We start from the raw sequence: 21,505 nt of genomic DNA on the forward strand, positions 1-21,505 counted from the left end.
GACCAGCGATCTCCCAGCAGGGGCCTGATCGCTGCTGCCTGTCACACTGGACGATATCGCTAGCGAGGACGCTGCAACGTCACGGATCGCTAGCGATATCGTCTAGTGTGACAGTACCTTCACACTCACCAAGAAGCATAAACTATGTATGACAGGGATCATTGGCAGACAGCTCGATTAAGTAGCTGGGCAATCACCAGAACTCTGAACACCTGCAGAAAGTCCCCCATGACCCCAAAAGAACTTGGTGGAGAATGCAAAGCCAGAGTATCCTTTAGGGTATGTGCACACGATGCAGATTTAGTGCAGAACTGCAGCAGATTTTTCTGCAGCAGAAACGCTGCAGAACTGCACTGTGATTACAGTACAATGTAAATCAATGTGAAAAAAAGAAAGCTGTGCACATGGTGCAGAAAAATCTGCGCAGAAATGCTGCAGATTTCAAAGAAGTGCATGTCACTTCTTTTGTGCAGTTCTGCAGCGTTTCTGCACCCCTCCATAATAGAAATCCACAGGTGCGTTTTTTATGCGTTTTTTGTGCATTTTTTATGCGTTTTTTGTGCAGATTTGTGCACAAAAAACGCATCAAGAACGCATCAAAAACGCACCAAAAACGCACAAAAACCGCACAAAAACACACCTGCGGATTCTGCCAGGAGATGCAGATTTAGTGCAGATTTTATGCAGAAAATTCTGCACCAAATCTGCATCGTGTGCACACAGCCTAAGAGTGTCCGTACGGCCATGACAAAACTGATACCTGAGAGCAGCATCATTCCATAGAACCTCAGCTGACAATTGCCGGAACTCTGAACTATAATCCTCAGCGGTGCAGCCCCTCTGTGTTAGGTTCATGATTTTAGCCTATGCAACCTGGACCCTATCACATTCGTCATAAAACATCCCTAAAGCGTCAAAAAAGGTGTCAACATAAGAGAGTTCTGGCTATAGTAGGGAAAAAGAGAATGTCCAAGTCTGAAGACCCCCACACAATAGGGACATAATTATACCCACCTGTTGTTACTCATCCCCAGAAGACCCTCACCTATCTGTCATTCTGTCCCACGCTGTAATCCATGTCTGGAGATTAATAGTTTTCAACCTGGATGTTACCAAGATGTGACCGTCCAGGCTGAGAACCACTAATGAATGAGCTGCTGTGACCGCAGCATCATTGACCAGCAGTGACATCATCGAGGTTACCGCCAGTCAGTGAGGCTGCATTCCCAGCCAGGATGAACTGCGGTGACCTCATCACTGTGGGGAAAAGCCATTGATGAGGTCACCGCAGTTCAAGCTCAGTGTGTTCACAGCAGATCACCGTGAATAATTCTCTTGCGGCAGCAGGCGTAGGCTGATGGGAGTAATAGTCCCATCATCCACTGCCTGCTGTCATTGTGATCACTTAAATACAACTCTCATCATTTTCCCCGCTCATGGTAATCGCTGGCAGAGCAGGGGAGAATGATGACAGAGTCTTCAGCACCCGGCTCCGGAGAACAGTGCTTAGTGTAGCACTTCTTCCCTGGTGGCCATCCGTGTGGTACTGATGCGATACTCGGACGGTAAACAGTTGCCACGCGTGTGCCAGAGGTATTACAAACATGAACACATGGACACTGACAGCTCCGGTACCATTATTTCCGGTGACAGAAATATCAGGATGTGTGAAACTGGCCTTAAGCACATTTTTTATGACACACAAGCCTTGGTTTCCAGATTTTTCTTTAGTGTCAAAATTAGGACAAAGGAGCATTTAACTGCCCTTCTTGTTTGCAGAATGTGAAAAAAACAATACTGTTATTAAGGTGCTGTTACTTCACTATTTAACAGATCAATCAATTCACGGTCACACTGACTATGCAGGTACAACACTTCACTATCACTTGAATCTTTGTATTATTATTCACAGACTGAGACTAAAGGTACCTTCACACATAACGATATCGTTAAGGATATCGTTGCAACGTCACACTTTTTGTGACGTAGCAACGATCCCGCTAACGATCTCGTTGTGTGTGACAGCGACCAACGATCAGGCCCCTGCTGGGAGATCGTTGGTTGCTGGGGAATGATCAGGACCTTTTTTTGGTCGCTGATCACCCGCTGTCATCGCTGGATCGGCGTGTGTGACGCCGATCCAGCGATGTGTTCACTTGTGACCAGGGTAAATATAGGGTTACTAAGCGCAGTGCCGCACTTAGTAACCTGATATTTACCCTGGTTACCATTGTAAAAGTAAAAAAAAAAAAAACAGTACATACTCACATTCTGATGTCTGTCACGTCCCCCGTCTGTCTGCTTTCGGCAAGAGTGCTGCTAATGCACGCGCTCCAGCCGAGAGCTTCCCTGCACTGACTGTCATCGCCGGCAGTAACAGCGGTGACGTCACCGTTGTCCTCTGCTTTACGGCTGGCACTGACACAGTCAGTGCAGACAAGCTGTCGGCCGGAGCGCGTGCATTAGCAGCGCTCCTGCCGAAAGCAGTTTTAACCCTGTGGATGCTGGGGGACGTGACAGACATCAGAATGTGAGTATGTAGTGTTTTGTTTTTTTTTTTACTTTTACAATGGTAACCAGGGTAAATATCGGGTTACTAAGCGCGGCCCTGCACTTAGTAACCCGATGTTTACCGTGGTTACCCGGGTGCTGCAGGGGGACTTCGGCATTGTTGAAGACAGTTTCAACGATGCTGAAGTCTTTCCCCTGATCGTTGGTCGCTGGAGAGAACTGTCTGTGTGACAGCTCCCCAGCGACCAAACAATGACTTACCAACGATCACGGCCAGGTCGTATCGCTGGTCGTGATCGTTGGTAAATCATTTAGTGTAACGGTACCTTAACACTCCTATTTTCAATGTGACTCAGCAATGCTGCAGTCCACCACTATGGATTTAGGCCTTTTTCTATCCCTGTGTATGATGAGCTGTACATTCGTACATTCTTACCTCCTATCAATGCACTGAAAAATCTTTAAATGGTTCTGATTGGTCAGCCCTTATCTTTTATACTGGCTATGATAGTCCACCCTGATGGACTGCGAAGAGCATCAGGAGCAGTGAAATTATGGAACCCTCTGCCCATGATTTTCCAATGGTTGATTCATTCAAAAAATTCAAAGAGGGGCTCAATGCCTTGTTTGAAAAATATAATATTACAGGTTTTGGGCACCAGGGAACCAGTCTGATTGTCAAATTAGGTGTTATTAGGAAGAAATTAGCAATTAGCATGTGACCCATGGGTTTTTCACTTTCCTATAGATCAATATGTTAAGTTATTGGTTGAACTCAAAGGATTTATGTCTACCTTCAACCTTAAAAACTATGTCACTAGGAAATTGTTTGAATTCATGGGGACCAGAAAATTTTAGGAGTTTCAACTCAAAGTCATCCACAATATATCGATCCACACATCTCTAATGATTGCCTTATAACAAGTCTTTAAAAATGTTCATACTATAATTCTAATTTTAAAACAAGATGGCAGGAGTATTCATCATCAAAGTAAGAAAAACTTTACATTAGGATTACTAAAGTAATAGTCATAAGAAAACACACCTCGCCTCTATTCAGCCAATTATTCTCTCTTTTGTTCCTACACAACGTGATGACAGCACAGGTGACTGACTTCAATTGACAATGTCAAGACTGTCACATTCTAAAGTTAAATTTATAATATGAACTCTTCAAAGTGTTATGTCATATAAAATCATGATTTTTCTATTTATTAATACATTTCTACATTTGCTTAAAGCATTTGTTGCACAAATATCCATCACCCATGATGAGGAAAAGTAACTGACGGTTTTGGCATTAATATAGTCGATTCAACCACCAGTAGGAGCAATAATTGCAATCAAAGGCACATTGAATTTGTCTACCACATCATTTGGAAGATGTCAAGTCTTCATTCCAGAGATTCTTTATATTATGTTTTTTTTTTCATGGTTATAAAGTTAGTATATTGAAAGAAGACATGTCTGTGAAGTTCAACCGAAGGATGAGAAAGGGCACGGGTAGAAACAATATGCATGAATCAGTCTTCCCGATACTAAGTGTCGATTCACTGCAGCAACATTCAGAAAAAATATTTCATTTACATAAGTATTTAAGTTATTTTCTTCTAAGAAATCATCTAAGCCTTCTTAAAAAAAAAAATCACAGACGGTTCGTGCTGTGTTCAGTTTGGCTGTTTCACAAGTTAATGGTTTTTATGTTATAGAAACCTCGTTTCCTCTGGAGATTGAACATTTTTTTACTGCAGATATAGGGTGTGTACCTTGTCTTTTAATTACTTCATGAATTACTTCTTTCATTTTCTGACAAACCATATTTGGGGTTCAAATTTTATGGATGATCCTAATTTTTTTTTTATTATGTTACTAGTAGAGTTGAGCAAAAGAATTTGGGCCCAACGCAAAATCATTGTTTCGGTGTAATGCACGTGTAATGAGTCCTGAAAGTCTTTGTTCTTAACTTTAGTTTTTAGCAAGCCATGCATATAATGACATTGTCGTGATCATGCTTCATAACCAAACTATGTTAATACAGAGTTGTGTAAGGTGTACACAGTAGTATTGGAATAACAAATAACTCCAACAGAGGTAAGACAAAAATCAAAGGAAGTGGGGACTCCTGAATGTATTAAATCCTATTTATTCAGTGTCAAAAAGTAAACACTCTATGATTAAAAAATTTTGAGCGATCACCAGTCACATATGACTCGGGTCAACTGATCCCATGACACGAAAAAAGTATTTTTATACCATTAAGGGAAAGAAATGCAGTACATGTACACCTTATATAATATACAGTACATTGATGCAGCACAGTATACAATACTGCAACAGTTTGATAAATATTTCAATAATATCTGTCAGTTAATTAACAACTGTCCATAGGGAACACAGTGTGACCATCACAGCCACCATGCAGAATGACTGTTCTCCACAACTCTACACACAGTATGGCTACCACTACCTATGAAGGATAATGGTCACCATAGCCCCCCATACAGTATATTGTCCACCACAGACCCACATACAGTATGGCCACCATAGACTGCTACATATTATGGTCACCAAGGTTCCCTAAACAGCATGGCCACCACAGCCCCCTGTGATGCTGAGTCACTTCTCACGGACAAGCCATGACTTTAGCACCGAAGTCAATGAGTGTGAAGTCAAAAGCCAGGAGAGTGCATCAAAGACAAAGCAACAAGACAATTGGATAGTCAGAAGCAAGGTCCCGGGTCCAAGTAAATTAGGTCAGAGTATCAACGGCAAAAGGGGTAATACAAAAGAGAAGTCAAAATGCAAATCCAAGGTTCAGAAACAAAGATCAGAAAATTAAAACAGAGAGCAATTGCACCACAAAGCAAAGCTACAGCTGGCAATGTTCTGATCATTCCCAGCCAGCTAAATAGCTGAATGGGTGACACCTGGAGGAAATCCCACAGGCCTAGCCAGATTGGACAGCTGGGCTGTCAGTATCGTGAATGATAGCCCAACAACAGATTGAATAACTGGGCTGCAACTCACCATACAGACAGCCCAGCATACCCTTGATCCTTTAGGGTGGCTGAGTTGTCACTCACACCATCCTTAGGACACCGTAAATGATGGAATCGTGACAGTATATCCTCTTATAGCGGGATCTAGACTATCAGCCTTCACAGATCAAACTGGAACCCAGGATGTTTCCACCAGTCCAAATCCCTTCCAATAGATGCAGTTCTAAAGCGCAGTTTGGAGCTTCTGATAATCTACAACTCTCTGTACCTCATACTCTAAACTACCATCCACAGAAACTGGAGGAGGGAGGGATGAGTGTGATAAAATTGAAGGGACATACACCTTTAACAGGGATTTGTGAAAGATGTTAGCGATGCAGAGAGATGGAAAAAGCTTCAACCTAAAAGCCACCAGATTGACTACTTCCAGAATCTCAAAGGGACCAATGAACTTTGAACCCAACTTAGGCAACGGTACTTTAAGTTTAAAATTTTTTGATAACAACCAAACCTTTTCAACTACTTTAAAGACAGGACCAGCTGAATGTTTTCTATCAGCCTTCTGTTTTTGGCAAATTTGAGTGGCCCCAATATTTTCTTGAATCTCCCTCTAGGCATCCCCAAGTTTCTGTATGGCAAACTCCACCCAGAACATTCAAAACTAATCCTAAAAAAAAATCACCAAAATGTGGATAAAAACCATAATTGCAAAAAATGTCAAGGTTCCAGTGAACTAAGTGACCAGACTGTTAAAGGCAAAATCAGCAAGGAATGAGAATGAAGACCAGATCTCCTGCGGAGCCGCAACAAATCAAAAAATTGATCAAAAGATTGATTTCTTTCTTGCTTCTGACTGTTGGGTTCATGCTGGTTGGGAGAGGAAAATGACAAGTCAATCCCCAGTCTATTACAAATGACTCTCAAAAATTTGGAGACAAATTGTACTCTCCAATCAGACAAAATGTTAAGAGGATTTTCATGCAATCTCACAAAATGACAAACAACCTGGATAGTGTCTCTACATTAAGTAACCTTGACAAAGAAATAAAGTGAGCCTGTTTACTAAATCAGTCAACCACTACCCAAATAATAGTTTTCCCACCAGAGAGAGGCCAATCCATGATGAAATCCATGAACAGAGGAATCCACGGTCTTTCTGAAATTGGCAATGGATGGACTTCCCTGGATATGACAGACCTTAGCGCAAATTTCACAAGTGGATACCAAATATTTAATATCATTATTCATAGATAGCCACTAAAAGAGCCTAGCAATAGCTTTCCGCGTAATTGTGATCCTAGGATGGCCACTCAAGACAGGATCATGAAACTCTTACAACAGATGCAATCTTAGGTATACAGGTACAAATATCTTGGGCCCTGGGTGGCGGGAGAAGCCAACAACTGGACTTTACAGATTTCTGTAAATGGAGGATGGAGGTTCTGGAAGAGAAATAGAATTAAGACAATGCGATAATGTGTCAGCCTTCACATTCTTGGACCCCAGCCTTAATGTGATAGAGAAATTGAATGTAGAGAAAAATAAGGAAATTTGGCATGTCTAGGAAATTGCTATTTAGCTGATTCAATGTAAGCTAAATTATTATGGTCAGTGACCACAATGACTTGATGAATTGACCCTTCCAAAAAATGCTTTCATTCCTGAAAGGCTGATTTAACAACGAGTAACTCCCGATTCCACACATCATAATTCCTTTTAACAGGTGAAATTTTTCTCAAGATAAATGCACATTGCCGCAAATTGGCCAAACATTTGGAACCCTGAAAAAGCAGCCCTTATCCCAACCTGCGAAGCATCCACCTCCAGTAAAGTAAAGTGACCACTCTACAGCCGGCACTCTCTGACATGAGCATAATTGCTCCTGTCAGTGTCTAGTGCTGAGCTCCGGCAGTGAGAAAGTTCGCCGGTGTTCATAGCTGAACTGCGGTGACATCACTTACGGCACTGCTCGCTGCATGAGAAAGTTCTGAAGTATCGGTGTTTTGTCAACAGAAAAAATATTGATAGGTTTTTCCAGACTAACTGTTCCTAATCCTAATTTTAGAACCAGTCCCAAATCAATAAAGTTAACGCAGAAAATGAAAGTCGATGTTTGCAATGCTTTTTTTAATGAAAAAAAAAAGATATTGAGCAGAACTTTATTTGAGAAGAAAAAGGTCCCCTGGAAGTCTGGGTGACCCCCTCGACAATCACTCATGTGTTTTCCCGATATCCGGCTTGCTTGAGGGCGAGGCATGCAGTTCAAATTTCATATATTTCATGTTTGTATGCTATAGCGAAACAGGGTGCAACTTTATTTTGTTAGTTATAAATGAAGATGGCTATGCTTAGAAGCACCTGTACACACCTGATTTCTGTTAGGAAGTGACTGTCAGTCTTTTGATATTTCTATTCTTCAGCACGGGCAATCTCACAGTGTATGTGCTGCAATATATGTCTTTCTCACTGTATGTAAAAATTAGGAGGTATGCCCTGCTTTAACTTTGCCTATGCATCGTGACCCCTCATAGTCCACTGAATAACTTTTTTTGTGGGGAACTATTTGGGACTTTTACTATGGTTCTTCATAATTTCTATGTATGCTCCTCCATGATAGGTTCGCTTTTTGATAGTTAATAAATTGGATTTCATATATTCAGGTGTGCCCATTTCCTCCCTGTATTGTCTTGCCTATTTTTGTATGACCAAACTGTGCTCAGGCTTCGATATTCAGTTTGAGCTCTCTTCACCTTTAATTCCATATTCAATATTCATAAATGTCTCCAGTGCAGCACCTTTACAGTTATTTCAATAATGGCACCTTCTTCATCTTCTTAGGCACAACCATCGCCATTTTTCACTGTTTGTAAAATTTAGTTTTTATACTATATTTGTATAAATGAAATTATATGCAAACATGAGTGGCAAGATAAATCCTCCTTGCAAAATTCTTCTCTGTTCTTTCCACAGGAACATTTTTTATGAGGTCCTATGGACCCCCAGTGGTATGGAAATGTTTGCAGACCTCTTTTTCATAAATCCTTCTAGTGTGCCAGATCTGTTAAAATCGGTGAGAGAGAAAGAGCCTGAGTCAAAATGCAAAAAGAGCGCTCCATACCGTGGGTCAATGAGATTTAAGTGTTATAATAAATAGTAAGAAACCTGTTCACCTAAACAATTAACACAACAGTATTACAAAGCATGGCCGAGATCAGTGACGTCACCTGTGGAGGCGGCGCTGATCAGAGCAGACCAGGGACTATCCCCGCCATTGAAATGACTGTCACTGATGATGACACTCCTGACACTTGCCAATGATTTTGAAGAGTTTGGTCCAATGCAGTTAAAAGGCTGTTTTGGAGATAATCTAACACATCCATGATTAAAAAAAAAAAAGGAGTATCCCCTGGGCCCTTTTTAATGAATACTGATGATATAATCAAATCAGAAGATCAAGAATGCACTCATAAAAAAATAAGTAAACTTCTAATAATACATATAAATTAATATAAGAAAAACAAGCAGTTTACATGCTCTGCCTGCTTTTACTGTACGCACTTTTCATTTGTATTTAACAGAATATTCGAGTACGGGTACTTTCTGGATGCACGTTTAGCACTCGACAATTGAAGCAAGTAACTGGAATGACGAAAGAGAAATTTCTGCTGATTGATTGTAATACTGTAATCACTGGGACATATAGGTAAGAAAGTGAAATAATTTCATTTTTAATGTTTTTGCCATGGGCCACTACTACTTAACGAGAAACCATCATAAGGATTTTATACCTAAACTAATGGCATGTACACTATGTAAAGGTGCTTTAATGCTGAGTAAGTCCTCACCTTTCTTGTAGAAATCTGTTTTGCTATTTTATAGAAATACGTAGTCGAAGTTGCATGCTAATGAGCCACAAGTGCAGTGGGCGGGCTCTGTGCTTCCAGCTCTCCTACCTCTCTCCCTATTTCCCACCCATTGACTGCCTCCTGTCTCTGACTGACAGGTCACTCTTCTTTCAGTTATTTGTCAGGAGGAATGGGGCAGGAAAAAGCTAGAGAGGCAAGAAAGCTGTAAGTGCAGTGCCCACCCCTATTGATTGTTCTAAAACAGCAAATCAAATTTCTACATGAAAGATAAATATTTAATCAACATGAAAGCCCTGTAAATACTGTACCTGCTGTAACACCGATGTCTCTGCATTATGCCTCCCTTCATAGACGCCAATTCGCTCACCGCCGCAGCCCCGCACTCCCTTCTCCATCTCCTGCTTCTACTGCCTGGGGTCTACGCAATGCTATCAGATTCACGTACACTGTGCTTCAGACACGCACTCTGTCCCATGTTATTAAAGGGCCAGCATGGGTCATCCTAATGTGCACCTGCCTCATGTCGCTTGGGAGTCAGCTGCCACCCACCCGAGATCAGGTGTATCACCTGATGTTGCCTCCCTTGTCCCTCCTAGGATTGCGATATTGTCAGCCACCTGGAATTCAAAGTTGTACTTGGTGCGGCACATAGTCACATCCTTCCAGCCTCTCCTTGGATCACAATACAGTGGTTCCACCACCCAGTCCACAAAAATTGGCTTAGGCCACGGACTACGCTGGCTCTTAGGCTTCCTCCATCTCTGACCTGTACAGGAGGTCTCCCGCCAGAAACACCAACAGGATAAGATCCTATTCTCCCTGCGGACAATAAAGACCAGCCTAAATACTATGACAACTCCTGCTGCATCCGCACCCACCTAAGCTGCAACAACTCCAGATGTGACTCATCAGCCTGCCACCTATGTACCCAGCCATGGACCACATCTGTCAGCTCCTCCACATTATGGCATTGATCCTGTTCTTTGTAGGGAGTTCATTAATCAGTGCATGTTACACTTTGAACGCTTAGCTCATCATATAAGGCCAAAGTGCCTTCATCATGCCCCAACTCAATGGCGAGGGTCTGGCGTGGCTCAACCCCCTATGGGAGAGAGTGGAACCTCTTGTGTGAATTACAAGTTCTTTATAGAAGCCTTTCATAAGGTCTTCAATAAGCCTGGCCATGCTTCCACAGTAGCATCTTCTCCTCCCTGACTTCACCAGGAGAGCCTTACAGTGGGCCGGTACGCTGTATGTTTCCGCGCCATGTCATCTGAACCCACCTGGAATAACAAGGCTTTGGTTGCCACCTTCTGAGTGGGCCTTTCTGGGCGAATCAAAGGCAAGCTGGCCGGTCATGATATACCCAACTTATTGGATGTCCCTGTGTCTCTGGCAACACTGATTTTTCTACCAATAGTACTGTATGAAACTGATGTTTGCTATCTGAGTATAGCTGGAATAATAATTTAAAAATATTGGAAGGGTTTCTTGAATTGAAGTTTCAATGAGGACCTGGTAGTTAAGGCCTTAACCACCAGGTCCTCATTGAAACTTCAATTTTAAGCTGTAAATACTGGGCAAGACCCTGATACCTCATGCATGGCCCATGGCTGACTGCTACTGTGCCATTTGAAAATTTCTATTGTGGGTCAATTTATGCCACTTTCATGGTGTCTGCCCCTAATTTTAATGGTTTGGGAAGCTGTTGTGTATATATTTGGTTTGGACTCTCATTGAATCTAATGGGGTTTGGGTACGCTCGTCAAACTGTTCGGCGAACATGTTGATGATCATCTAAACGTTCGGTGAATCAAACCAAACCTTAAAAGATTCGCTCATCTCTATTGCTGACTTAACGCTTTTTGACAGCCGGCTTCGCACTGCCTAACTGTGGAAGCCAGCTGTCAATCAGCATGACATCGGAAGACATGCCCGACAGAAAGAGCAGAGCAGAAAAGAAGTTGCTTGCCAACGTGAAGTCAGCAGAAGCAGCTGAATGGCCAGCAGGAGCCGTCTGTGACTGCTCTGTCCTGGTGAAAAATGCCACTTTTTTTTTTTTTTACAAAGTACATCCTTTATATGAAAGGAGTCGTTACCATTGTGAGACATGGAATGTCTGCTCTCCTGTTCTACATGTCTCACATTGGCACTTTGGGTGATTACAGCTGATAAACTGTGCTACAGTTCTAATAATTCTGTAAGGACCATATAGGTGGTCATACATAATAGAAATGGAAAGTAAAATACTTGGCAACACACAATAAAATATCATCTTTAGTTATTGTTATCATGGAACAAAAACACATTTAAAGTCAAACAATGTACACTTACATAAAGAATCAGATGCATGGAGTATGTCTGTTGGATGGTTCACATGGTGCAGGGAACAGATCCCTTCCCTTTTGTACCCTAAATTAAAAAGGGGGTCTGCAAGGACCTTGAGGACCCCACCTCCATTACTGTTTCCTTGTATAGACCCCAATGAAATCTTGCTCTAATCACAATCAATCCTTAATACATCCCTATGAAAGAGGTTAAACCACCCCAACATGACGTATTTCTATTCTCACTGCAGGGCTCATTGATGGACCGAAAAGAGAGAACAATATAGGGAATTAGACAGGGAAACTCCACAAAACATCTCTTGTGTGAAAATGTCAGACATCTTTCTTTCTCACTTATACCATATGTTCTTTCTTTTTCAGCTTCACATGGAGTGACTCAAGACTAGACCGGAACTTGATCACACTTTTAACTGGAGAAATAACTGACTCGTTCGATAATGAGTTCCGTACATTGTTTGCAGCCTCTCGGCCGCTTCAGAGATATGATTTTGCCAAAGATTCCAGTAAAGATACCAATAATAAAGTTACAATCCCTTCTCCTACGCCAGCTGTGACTAAAAATGCTGAAACCCTGAATTTCCCCGCGCAAGTTGTGCCAGTTGAGGTAGAACCCTATACAAATGGATTTTCATCACCACAAAGATTCACCACCAATGGAGCCTTGCAACCAACAGATGTAATTTCTTCCCCATACTTGACCCCTATTATTGGACTACAATTTTCAAAAAGTATTAATAACATAGCAGAGCGGCGGACTGTTATACCAGCAGTAGTAAAAAGTAATGGTATGGATGCTGGGTTTACCAGGACTTCAGGTGCACCGCAGGACTCTTCCGTGATAGCAAAAGAAGCAGTAAATGTACCTGATTACTCCATCCGCCATCGCCTTGCTGCTTGTCGCAATTTTGAAGGACCTACCATGAATTTTCGAAGTCCACAGGAGTCTCACAGTGCTTTGAGTGATATCTTAAAGAATGTTCAGAAAAATAGGCTGTCTGTGGCTAAGACAACAGCGGGACGGCCAAGCAAGTCTCTTTGGGATCTTAGTCAGCTGTCTCAATTGTCAGGCTGCAGTGGAGAACTTGGTGTAAGACAAAACCCTTTAGAACTTGGGGACGACACAAAGGTGAGTGTATTGTATTTTATTTGGCATCAAATGTATTTTTTATGACTATAAAAGATGTTAACCTTTTTTATACAAGTTTGACAAATTTTATGTAGTATGTAATTTATAATAGTTTGTCTGACCCATGGATCGGCAGCCTTAGAGTGGTGGGTATTTACTATTACTGGTAACTCGGGGTCTTGAGATCTATTTCTTACCAGGTTTTGAAGGCGATTTCTGTAGGGGATTATAGTATTTACTGTACATTTTCAAGGGTTTTACTAGGGTCCTAAAACACACTGGTATTTTATTCATCAAGACCGTCATTCATTGATTGGGGGTATGACGGAGTAAGACACTTCTAATTCATGAAGAGGCATATATCTCTTCATGAATCAGGAACGCCGGATGAGTGCCATACAATTCAGTGTGTGTCTCACCACAAATCCTACTGCAGTCGCTGCTAGAGTAAGATTTGTGGAGTAGCAAACACCATTTCTAGCCATAAATGTACGCCACCCTCTGACCTACCCCAGCCCTGGCCACTTTGTTGATCTGGTTGATAATAACGTGAGAAAACCAAACAATTCAAAATTTTAGAGCAGCCTCGAGTTGCACCAAAATTCTGTGGCTTTTTACACTAGAATACTGATGTAAATACTTTGATGAATCAGGTCCATTGTCTTTGAATGAAGATTTAGACTTTAATGTACATTGGGACTCTCAATCTAAATTCTGGTAGGATGTCTTTGAGATGTTAGAGAAAACTCACAGAAACATGACGCGAACATACAAACTCACTGCAGATGCTGTCCTTTTTGGGATTTGAACCCAAGACCCCAGTGCTGCAAAGCTAAAGTGCTAACCACTGAGTAAGGCTACGTTCAGACTAGCGTTGTGCTAGTCTGCGTCGGCGCCGCGTCGGGCGACGCAGCGGCGACGCACGCGTCATGCGCCCCTATGTTTAACATGGGGGACGCATGCGTTTTTGCTTGTTGCGTTTTGCGACGCGTGCGTCTTTTTTGCCGCAAGCGTCGGACCAAGAAAACGCAACAAGTTGCATTTTTCTTGCGTCCGATTTTCGGCAAAAATGGTAACCAGGGTAAATATTGGGTTACTAAGAGCGGCCCTGCGCTTAGTAACCCGATGTTTACCCTGGTTACCCGGGGACTTCGGCATCGTTGGTGTGACAGCTCTCCAGCGACCACACAACGACTAAACAGCGACACTGCAGTGATCGGCATCGTTGTCTATATCGCTGCAGCGTCACTTAATGTGACAGTACCTTTAGACTGAAGTAAATGGTTGCTAGATCTAAAAGCATACGGATTATTTTTCATACCTCAGTTTGTCCTTTTGATCAAACAGTATTTGAAATCCAGCACTTGTTGGTTCTTACTGACACAAAAGAATTTATGGCTAAAACTCGGTAAACTCTTGAGAATTTCTTGAGAAGAAAGTGCTAAATACACAACAACAAGTTCTTTGTATCAGATATCAAGGTAACTGGAAAGCCTGAAAAATGTTTGTTTTTTTTACTAATTTAAAACAGCAAACGAAAAATCTTTTTTATGTGTATTTATTTTCTGCTGGCATTTTTTTTTTTTTTAAATTTATTGGCCAGCCATTTGAGATGCTGATAACGTTTTCCAGAGAAATGCTTTACGTCTGCTACATCATAAAAATGTTAACTTGCTTCAGAATTAGGCTATGTGCTCATGTTGCGGATTAGGCTTAGGAATTTCTGGTGCGGATTCTGCCTTCTCCTTCCGCAAAGTGTGCACAGCATTTTTTTTTCTCATTGATTTACATTGTACTGTAAATCAATTGCTGATCTGCAGCGTTCCTGCACCTCAAAAAACGCTGCGGATCCGCAGAGAATCTGCAACGTGTGCACATAGCCTAAGTGTCCGCTGGCAGCTGGTGGTCTGTGGAAAGCTTCATGCATGCAATGACGGCCAGCATGTATCTGAGTTGCATAAGTGATAATGATTTGTAATGTATACTGCTGAATTTCTGTGTATAGCATATGCATTTAGCAGGTTCATGTTCCCCAAGGAAACTAAAAAAACATAAAAATTCGAATCACTGTTTTGAACAGCTGACATGTGCCCGCAATAGCGGCGGGTGAAATCGCGATTCACCCGCCGCTATTAACTAGTTAAATGCCGCTGTCAAACGCAGACAGCGGCATTTAACTACCACATCCGGCCGGGCGGCCGGAAATGAGTGCATCGCCGACCCCTGTCACATGATCGGGGGTCGGCGATGCGTCAGGATGGTAACCATAGAGGTCGGCGCTCACAGCACACCTGCATTTCTGCTACATAGCAGCGATCAGCAGATCGCTGCTATGTAGCAGAGGCGATCGTGCTGTGCCTGCTTCTAGCCTCCCATGGAGGCTATTGAAGCATGGCAAAAGTAAAAAAAAAAAGTTAAAAAAAATGTGAAAAAAATTTAAAAAAAAATCGCCCGATCTATCAATTAAAAAAAAGCATTAACCTGATCGCTAAACGGCATAATGAGAAAAAAAAAATCGAAACGCCAGAATTACGTTTTTTTTTGGTCGCCGCGACATTGCATTAAAATGCAATAACGGGCGATCAAAAGCACGTATCTGCACCAAATTGGAATCATTAAAGACGCCAGCTCGGCACGCAAAAAATAAGCCCTCAACCGACCCCAGATCATGAAAAATGGAGATGCTACAAGTATCGGAAAATGGCGCAATTTTTTTTTTTTTTTAGCAAAGTTTGGAATTTTTTTTCACCACTTAGGTAAAAAATAACCTAGTCATGTTAGGTGTCTATGAACTCGTAATGACCTGGAGAATCATAATGGCAGGTCAGTTTTAGCATTTAGTGAACCTAGCAAAAAAGCCAAGCAAAAAACAAGTGTGGGATTGCACTTTTTTTGCAATTTCACCGCACTTGGAATTTTTTTTCCCTTTTTCTAGTACACGACATGGTAAAACCAATGATGTCGTTCAAAAGTACAACTCGTCCCGCAAAAAAATAAGCCCTCACATGGCCAAATTGACGGAAAAATAAAAAAGTTATGGCTCTGCGAAGGAGGGGAGTGAAAAACGAACACGGAAAAACGAAAAATCCCACGGTCATGAAGGGGTTAAAATAAAAATATATCAAAACAGTAGAATTTTTGGCCATTGCAACTCTGAAAAAAATTGCAACAAAAAACCATCATAGCATCGTATCAATAAAAATGTCAGCTCACCATAGAAAATAAAAAAAAATCCAGGCCACAAATGAAGACAACAGTTTTTCAAACACCATATTATGAATAATTTTGGAGTTTTTCAATAGAGTCCAGAATTTTCAAGGTTGACTTCTAATTTGAATTCACAAAAAGCCTCCATGACAACTTTAATAACTGTAGTCAGAAGATGACAAGTCACCAGAATGTTCTAGGAATGAAGCATTATGCTGTAGGTTGGAGACGTTACCACCTGTGCAGCCGGTTTAGCGCCACAGAAATTTATGGCGGTAAGAAGTTGATCTGTGCAGATCCCAACAGCTTTTTTGTCAAGGAGCTGGATGGGCTTTCTCTGTGTACTACGTAATGTATTCTGTGATGTCAGCAAGTAACAGGGGCTCATTGAAGGATGGGGAGACGGCCCACCCCTGCATTTCTGTACAGCTCCTGTGTAGTGTCACACAGAGGACACTGCTGTGTTCTCTCAGTAGGCAGCCACAATAACAGGGGCTTCAGGCTGAACTGTTGGACATGAAACCAATTTGTCAAGAAATCTCAGTACTACTATCTTTTATTTAATGTACACAAGCACCTCTGTAAGCTTCTACATTACAGGCAGGGCTGGCACTAGGGGCAGGCAGACCAGGCAGCTGCCTAAGGCCCCTGCAACTCCAGGGGCCCAAAACCAGTGGCATGCCGCTAATAGTGTCACTCCACATGGCCGCTACAGGTAATAAATAGGTGAAACATAAAGGACACAAATGTTTTGCAAAAATCTACTGCAAAATAAAGATGTATGAATAGATACAATAAACACATTTTTTAACACATATTTTATCCTGTTCCCAATATATATCATCAGGGTGTATGAAACATGTTTAGGATGTACATACATGGTGTAATGCAGCTGTGTTCACACAGTGCGGTAAAGAGGCAGTGCCCCAGGTTAGTCCAACTTAAAAGTCTTTATTTTGGCAACTTACAACAAAAAAGGCAAACATTATGCTCAGGATCGGAGCCAGATTGTCCGTCACATTCCGCAACGCTATATCACTCATGTGTGCATCAATGGCTTTGCTTCTCTGGCTCTGGCCTGTGTTCAGACTAACACAGACCTGTCCTGCACAGAGCCTCCTGCTTTGCTGCTTGGAAACCCAAAACTGACGCACCCAAAGATAAGCTGGAAGTTTAGATGGGAATCGTGGACATGGGCCACTCCCAAAACCCTGAGTGGAGGGAGAGATCCGTGGCACTATTAATCCTATACTAATCCTTTATACCAATCCAATCCTCCAAAAATAAAAGTCCATGTCAGATTTTCCTGAATCTGACCTGGTCAAGTAGCTTGACCAAGTCCACACTTACTTTTATTCTGAATAACATTTGCTCTGATTACAATGGTCTCCAGCGGGTTCAATATACCTCTAATCACAATCTAGGGGATACATAATGACCCTTGCATATGGTTCCCCTTACTGTCCTACAATGGTAAAAAGGAAGGAGTTAATGAAAGGGAATCTGTCACCCCAAAAATCGTATATGAGCTAAGGCCACTGCCATCAGGGGCTTATCTACAGCATTATGTAATGCTGTAGATAAGCCCCCGATGTATCCTGAAATATAAGAAAAAGAGGTTAGATTATACTCACCCAGGGGCGGTCCCACCGCGGTCCGGTCCGATGGGCGTCGCGGTCCGGGTCCAGCGCCTCCCATCTTCATACAATCACGTCATCTTCCTGTCTTCACGCTGTGGCTCTGGTGCAGGTGTACTTTGTCTGCCCTGTTGAGGGTAGAGCAAAGTACTGCAGTGCGCAGGCGCTGGGCCTCTCTGACCTTTCCTGGCGCCTGCGCACTGCAGTACTTTGCTCTGCCCTCAACAGCGCAGACAAAGTACGCCTGTGCCGGAGCTGCGGCAGGAAGACAAGAAAAGGATGTCATCGTATGAAGCTAGGAAGCTCCGGACCCCCCAGACCACGACGCCCATCAGACCCGAACGGCATCGGGACTGCCCCTGGGTGAGTATAATCTAACCTGTTTTTCTTACCTTTTAGGTTACATCGGGGGCTTATCTACAGCATTACAGAAGCCCCTGCACCTCCCTTGCTCTGCCTCCTGTTTCTCTCTGCATCCCACAACTTGCTTACAGTAGCTTTGAAAATCTTCTGCTGGTACAACACTGATTTTATCACTAGGGAACTAGTGAGCCTGCTGAGGTGTAGTCCAACCACTCATTGGCAACTTTTTGTGCTCACTACACAAGAGTAGAGAGCTGTCAATCAGTGGTGTGGGCGGGGTTATATAGAGCTCAGCATTTGAGCACTGCTTGATCTGCAACAGCTAAAACAGTGATTGTACCAAAATAACAGCATGCATCCAAGTAAGTGATACATTGCTGGAATCAGAATCTTTGCCCCTACATTATGCTGCTCTCAGATGGGGTAGCAAATACCTGGTGACAGATTCCCTTTAAGGAACAGATCAAATTAATCTCAAAACATGTTGTCCTACACATGATAATGATCTTGATCTGCCTCCAACAATTTTCTTTCCTTGTGCTTTGGCCATGTAGAGGCAACATAATCTTTGCCCCAGCGTAGGGAAGGCTAGGCCTGACTCCAGATGATGACCTCATGCTTTTCAGAAGAACTTGTTACCCATGAACGTGGAGTGAAAACATGTTCCTGCCTTTTATTCATCATCCATAGTGATCTTTGAATTGTGTTCTCCCGTGCGTGGTTTCCTCCCTTGTCTAATAGTCCCTCCACCTTGTTTCAATATTTGCTCTGCAGGTCCGATAGATTTGTCATTTTGTCTATATAACTTTCTGATGCATTTAATCTTTTTATCAGCATGCAATAAAGTAATGGACAACATATAGTAAGATGCAGCAGGTAGAGCCCATGAACGCCATCATAGCTGTCATATGACATGACTGCTCTCACAGAGCCTTAATATGGGTCAGGATTCACATATTTTAAAGAATTCATCAAAGCAAATTCCAGCCGTGAAGAAACATTTTGTACAGCTGCGCCATCAGATGAAAGCCGGCTGCTATTTCTTAACTACCATGCTCTAATTTCTGAAGTTACACATCCACATGTCTCGTACCGTGTAAACAGTCATTAGACTATAAACAGGGAAAGAGGAGATTAGGAAGTGGAAATCTTCAAAAGCAAAATCTATATGTCAATAAGCCTCAAAAATGAGTGGTAGCTGACATGAGAAATGTCCAAATAATGGTACCTGTCAAGGAGTGGGATTAAATTGGAAGCAAGGGGACAACCAGTTCTTAAAGGGAGTCTCTCACTAGGCTTTTGCTACCCCATTTGAGAGCAGCATGATATAGAAGCATAGGTAATGGAAAAATAAATAGGTTAATTCTGTCACTGGAGAAAGAATGACAAATGCCAATCTAATTGTAAGTGTTTTATTCGTCAACGCGTTTCAAAGTCTATAACTTCTTTTTCAGGACAAACGCCTGATGAAGCAATAGACTTCGAAACGCGTTGACGAATAAACCACTTACGATCAGATTGGTATTCGTCATCCTTTCTCCAATGGCAGTGCAGAATTAACCCATGTGTTTTTTCCATTACAAAGAGCAGCGTGAACAGGGGAGAATGAATGAAAGAAAAACCCAATGTGGGGTCCCACTATGATTTTAAACCAACCCGGCAAAACTCACAGGTGCGGGCTGCTTTTCTCAGGCTGGAAAGGGGCCATGTATATGCCCCCCCCCCCCCTCCAGCCTAAAAATAGCAGCCCACAGCTGCCCAGAAGAATTGCAAAAATACACAGCATCAAAAGCTCATCATGGGAGCGTAACCTAATAGTTTCGAGTGTAACCTATTTACAGAAAAATTCCAGAAATGCCAAAAAACAATAATAATAATAGCAGAAGGAAAGAAAAGGGTATACTATGAAGTATGAGGCCGGCGTCACACTTGCGAGTTTTACGGACGTAAGAGCGCAGAAACTACGTCCGTAAAACTCGCAAAAAATACGGCACAATTATTCTCTATGTCCCTGCTCCTATCTGCCGTATTTTACCGATCAGCATTATACGGCTTTCTACGGCCGTACAAAATCGCAGCATGCTGCGTTTGTCACCGTACTGCGCTAGAAATACGCCAATGAAAGTCTATGGAAGCGTGAAAAATACGGATTACACACGGACAAGCAGTGTGACTTGCGAGAAATACGCAGCGCTGTTAGAGAGAAAAGCCGGTAATTCAGTGCGGTGTACAGTAAAATCACACTGACAGCTTACAGTAGAATAGGTAGAATAAATGTGTACACATAGAATAAGTATATATATATATATATATATATATATATGTCAGTGAGACACATATATATATATATATATTAATATTTATTCCAGCGCTATACAGCTTGAAAGCCGGTAATTCAATAACCGGCTTTTTCTTTCTCCTTCCTAAAACCCGACATGATTTGAGACGTGGTTTACATACAGTAAACCATGTCTTCTCTCCATTTTTTTTGCAGATTCCACACTACTAATGTCAGTAGTGTGTTTCTGCAAAATTTGGCCGTTCTATCTACTAAATTAAAGGGTTAAATGGCGGAAAAAATTGGCGTGGGCTCCCGCACAATTTTCTCCGCCAGAGTAGTAAAGCCAGTGACTGAGGGCAGATATTAATAGCCTGGAGAGGGTCCATGGTTATTGGCCCCCCCCCCTGGCTAAAAACATCTGCCCCCAGCCACCCCAGAAAAGGCACATCTGGAAGATGCGCCTATTCTGGCACTTGGCCACTCTCTTCCCATTCCCGTGTAGCGGTGGGATATGGGGTAATGAAGGGTTAATGCCACCTTGCTATTGTAAGGTGACATTAAGCCTAATTAATAATGGAGAGGCGTCAATTATGACACCTATCCATTATTAATCCAAATGAATGAAAGGGTTAAAAACACACACACACACACACATTATTAAAAATTATTTTAATGAAATAAAACCAAAGGTTGTTGTAATATTTTATTTAACGCCCAAACCAGTCACTGAAGACCCTCGTTCTGTGAAAGAAAAAACATAATAAACCAACAATATACTTACCTTCCGCAGATCTGTAAAGTCCAACGATGTAAATCCTTCTGAAGGGGTTAAAACATTTTGCAGCAAGGATTTCCGCTAATGCAGGCTGCTCCTTGCTGCAAAACCCCGGGGAATGAAGCTAAATATAGGTCAATGATCTATATTTAGCTTCATTTGCGGTGAGGCGCCCTCTGCTGGCTGTTCATAGATCGTGGGAACTTACCTAGAAAGCTCCCAGGCTTTCTAGGAAAGTTCCCACGATCTATGAACAGCCAGCAGAGGGCGCCTCACCGCAAATGAAGCTAAATATAGATCAGTGACCTATATTTAGCTTCATTCTCCGGGGTTTTGCAGCGAGGAGTAGCATTGCATTAGCGGAAATCCTTGCTGCAAAATGTTTTAACCCC

General features: G+C 42.2%; 1 protein-coding gene across 2 annotated transcripts in view; it reads left to right on the forward strand.

The window, feature by feature from the left end:
* Positions 1 to 21,505, forward strand: part of FAM83E (family with sequence similarity 83 member E) — a 136,350-nt gene that overhangs the window by 82,841 nt on the left and 32,004 nt on the right. For both annotated transcript variants that reach the window (XM_069742314.1, XM_069742315.1), the window contains 2 exons: positions 9,089 to 9,213; positions 12,085 to 12,850. In XM_069742314.1, coding sequence (XP_069598415.1) covers positions 9,089 to 9,213; positions 12,085 to 12,850 — 891 coding nt within the window. The remainder of the gene's footprint in view (positions 1 to 9,088; positions 9,214 to 12,084; positions 12,851 to 21,505) is intronic.

Source organism: Ranitomeya imitator, chromosome 10 (genome assembly GCF_032444005.1).
Source record: "Ranitomeya imitator isolate aRanImi1 chromosome 10, aRanImi1.pri, whole genome shotgun sequence".
Classification (NCBI taxonomy): Eukaryota; Metazoa; Chordata; class Amphibia; order Anura; family Dendrobatidae; genus Ranitomeya; species Ranitomeya imitator.